The sequence below is a fragment of the Otolemur garnettii genome, unplaced genomic scaffold (assembly GCF_000181295.1).
Source record: "Otolemur garnettii isolate 467f Iridium unplaced genomic scaffold, OtoGar3 scaffold00141, whole genome shotgun sequence".
In the NCBI taxonomy this organism is placed as follows: Eukaryota; Metazoa; Chordata; class Mammalia; order Primates; family Galagidae; genus Otolemur; species Otolemur garnettii.
The window spans coordinates 4,260,741-4,264,942 of record NW_003852536.1 but is presented as its reverse complement, the minus strand read 5'-3'; the positions used below and the strand labels follow the sequence as shown (position 1 = coordinate 4,264,942).

General features: G+C 47.9%; 1 protein-coding gene across 3 annotated transcripts in view; it reads left to right on the top strand.

Annotated features, from left to right (window-relative positions):
* Positions 1-3,506: 3,506 nt before the first annotated feature.
* The window catches only part of SDCCAG8 (serologically defined colon cancer antigen 8), a 227,402-nt gene continuing 226,706 nt past the window's right edge, over positions 3,507-4,202 (top strand). For all 3 annotated transcript variants that reach the window (XM_023518537.1, XM_003798811.3, XM_023518538.1), the window contains exon 1: positions 3,507-3,739. In XM_023518537.1, the coding sequence (XP_023374305.1) occupies positions 3,673-3,739 (67 nt within the window). In that variant the 5' untranslated portion in view covers positions 3,507-3,672. The remainder of the gene's footprint in view (positions 3,740-4,202) is intronic.

Below are 4,202 nucleotides of genomic sequence, written 5' to 3'. Positions count from 1 at the left end.
GAACTAGATGAATGTTATCTGATTGCTATCAGATAGAACAATAAAACTAGTTCTTTTTTTCAGTAGATAAAAGAGCAAGAAATTGATACTTGCAACAAATAAAACGCTAAGCACAGAATTTTAAAAAGCACCATAATATGCAGAATATACATTAATGTTTTCAGTCTAAAGTTCTCTATGCCAAGGCTGAAATAGGAAACATGGAGAGCAGATTATTTCCATACAAAATAATTTAGAACACAATGAAATTTTCCAGTAAAATACATTTAAATGATTAAATATAATTCCACACATTTAATTTAATTACAGATTATTTTTTAAAGTTGAAATTTAAAGGAAATAGTAACTTAGTTATAAAGAAAATGTCCATTAAAATGTGTTGTAAAACTAAAGGATTAAAATTATAATGTAACAAAAAAGTACTTTATGGTGAAATCAACCCAATAAAAAGCATTAAGTTAAAATCGAATTTACCTCTTGAGAAATATTAAGTTGAAAATAATACAATTCATTAATCATAGCAAAATAAACTTCACAGGTTTTTTACGTGAAAATTTTATTTTTAATACAGCTGAGTTGATTAATACTGTTATAAAATTGAATTTCAAGAAACAATATTAAAATATGGTTACCATTAAGTAGCAGGAAAAGCATTCCAGCAGTTTGTTTTTATGAAATGCACGAGGTACAGCACCATTCCTTAAGTAGCGAGTTACTTTATAAAACTAAAGTTCCATTTCAGTAGAATTATTACTTTTACATCACAAATACAAGGACTAGATCAATACAACTGTGAGAATCAAGTTCACTGACAGTCATAGGGAACCCAAAGGGCAGACAGACAAGCTTTCCAAAAATTTCCACAAGGCAGGCAGACTAGGGGACACAGGAAAGACTGCTCTGCAGAATGGACCTAGTTTCATTTGGCACTACCTTCCTTTCGCAGGTTGGCTTGAGCAGACAAGTCAGTTAACTTTCCAAGAGTTAGTGTCTTCTGTGTCTGTCAAGTGCACTTAGACTTTTCCATTTTAAAACACCAAACTTTTACACCATCTATGTTAGGAACAACTAAAGGGATCTCTTTTACTTAAAAAAAAAAAAATAACAGCATAAAAATACATTGTTATTCTTCAATATACTATTTCCAGACCTTAATTCTCAAGTCTTTGAAGAATACCCAGTTAGGGTTGTATCAAGGGAAAGATCTAAATACTTTAATCATAATGTAACTCTCCTCAGATTATTCCTTCACCAGCTCCTCCCCATCCTGCTTTATTCTCTCTTCTGCTTGTTTTAAGGAGAAATGCCAGCAAACGGTTTTAGGCATTGTAAGTTTAAGGATCAAATCATTTTAAAAGATGCATTTTCAATCAAATGCACCATCTAAAACGAGTAAAAAAACTTGAGAATGAGAAATATACCAGAAGCCTATTATTTTTCGTTTGATTGCTTAAAAAATAAAACAGAAAGATGTATTCTAACCTATTCCCTTAGGAACATGAATGCATTACCCACCCAATGAAAAAACAATTCTGCTGGTTCATTTCCCTGGTACACAACAGCCTCGTTGTCAGGCCTTCCCTAGCCCAGTCTTCATCGTCACCTATTAATTTCCTATTGATTACCGGGGCAATGCTTCGACTCCAGCAGTCATGGTCCCTGTCTTTCTTACATTCTTAATAAATAAATAAATAAAACTCTATTCAACACCCACACCACAAAACAGAGATTCTGTGACTTACGATACCAATCCCACGTCTTCCCGCCCTGCGTTAGAGCTGCTACTAATATACACATGTCTATTTTTTCCTTGCATAAAACGGAAGGGAACCACACCAAAACCCTGTATTTGAATCTTAGGACAATGAAGCCCACAGGAAGCTACTCTCTCCTCTGCCGGGTTTACTCTGGAGCCAGAGCGGGGTGCAGTCGCTGGGCAGGGTGCGTGACACCATGTCTTCCGTGCCCTCCCAACGCGTCCAAAAGGCTCCTCGCCTGACCTCACCAACCGCCCCACACCCCAAAAACAATCACACAAAAGGGATCGGCGCTGGAAGCTGCTCCCATCGGAGGGGGAAAATCCCTTCTCCAGCGGCAGCGCAGCCATTCTTCCAATGCTCCACCCGCACTCCTCGCAAACTGCTACGGCGGAGTCGAGAGGGCTGCACAAAGCCAGGAGGGAACTGAAAATGATTCAATACACTTAGGGGAAGCGGAGGCGGCGGCAACGGGCCCAGGACCGCAGGAGTAGAGGGATGGCGGGTGGGGGATGGGAGGGGATGGGAGGGGATGGGAGGGGATGGGATGGGAGGGCCGGCCCCGCCAAGCCCCCAGGCCCGGGCGAGGGAGGGAGGTGGCGGCGCCGCGCGGAGCATCCGGGAAGCGCCCCCTTCGCCGCCCAGCCTTGCACCCCCGCCCCGCTGCCGGCCGCGCCTCGGGTCTCCGCCGCAAACCTAAGGAGGAAGAGGGGGACGTGGAAAAGCGGCGGCGGCGCCGGCATCGGCAGCGCCTACCCGGGCCAGCTGAGCGCATCACTTACCCCTCACCGTGGAGAGAGGGACCGGACGGAGGAGGCGGGGCGCGTCGCGTCCCGTGAGTCTCGCACGCCGTCCTTCCCCCACTCCGTTGTGCTCGTCGCCGCAGTCGTCGTCGGCGCTGCAGCTGCGGTCGAGCTCCGGGCCCCTGGACTCCGCTGGGCAATAACGTTATTCCACACACGCCCCACACATAGCGGTAACGGCAAAGAGCGGCTGCCTAGTGCGCAGGCGCCTAGGCGAAGGGCGAGGAGCCGGGCCCTCTCCCCTCCTCCTGCCCGGTCTCAATAATCTCTTACTGCGCAGGCGCCAGTCGCAGACAATGAAAAGGGGTTGTGCGGAGGGTCTCTCCCACACGCTTTGCCAGCTGTCCACTGCGCAGGCGTGCCCCTAAAGACCAGTTCGAACAATGAAGACCCCGGCTTTAGACGGGACCGCAGCCAGCAAGAACTACAGCTCCCAGCGGGCAGTGCGCCAACTCCCCGTGGAAGCGGGGCTGCTGGGCGTGCTAGCGGTTGTAGTGGCCGCCGCCTTGACACTCTAGGCTCTGGGGTAGATTTAGAGCTTCTTTTTCTTCAGGATTTATTTGACCGTTTTGACAAACTTAGGAACTAAAACGAGACCCAGACTTTATTATTTGCGTCTCTGAGTAGCTGCAGCGACCAACTACATATTCACAAGTCTCCAAGCTGTCAAGGCCTTCGCGGAGCCCTTTCCGTCAACTGGGTGGTCCACGCCTCAGAAGGATGGGATGGAGGCGGGGCTCAGCCAGCGGGGCCGGAGGAAAAGGGCGGAGCCTCCAGGCGTGTCTCTCGGCAACCGCCTCTGGCCGCCAAACCGCCGAAGCTGGCGCCGGGAGCGTGGTTACTTCTGGGAGTTGTAGTGTAGCTGGAAGGCTCTTTACGTTCTCGACCTGGCAGGCTCTGAACCCGTGGACTACAACTCCCGTCGTCCACCAGGAGGGCCAGTATGTGGGAAGCGTTCCCCTCCTCAGCTCGGTCCGGGGTTCCAAGCTCCCCAGTGACAGCGGCGACAGGAAGCAGGCGGGAGCTCCCCGGGTCTTAGGCCTGTTGTTTTTGGAAGGGAGGACGCTGGACGTTTCTCCACGTAACCCCCATCTCTGGCCCAGAGTCTGTGCATGGCGAAGTCTCCAGGGAACTCTACCCTGGAGCAGATTCTGGGGCAATACCAACGGAGTCTCCGGGGTGAGTTGCTCCGAACCTCTGTGCCCTAACCCCTGGGTACCCGGGGCCTGGAGGGCAGGGTCAGACAAGGTGCGTTTCCTAACACCTGGGTTTGGCCCCAACCAGGCTGCAGAGGAAGAAGATGGATGTTGCCGTGATCTTTCAGGAAAATGAAATAGTTTGTTTTTGTTTTTAAGGTTAAGCAGCGTTGTTTCCTTAGATCCCCTTAGTTACCTGAACCAACACCTGGATCTTAAGTCGGGCGCCTTTCTCAACCAGCACCAGCAGAGACTCTTGGATGGCTCTACGCCACTTTGCCAAGTTCCCATACTTTACTGTTTAATCCAAAAATTGCTAACTCACACTTTTTACACATTCAAATTATAGCTCACGTTCTTTCTACTACACCATAGGACCAGGAAAAAAAAGACACTAGTAATTATTTTAATCACAATTGCTTCTATTTATTACTCTAGACTACTTA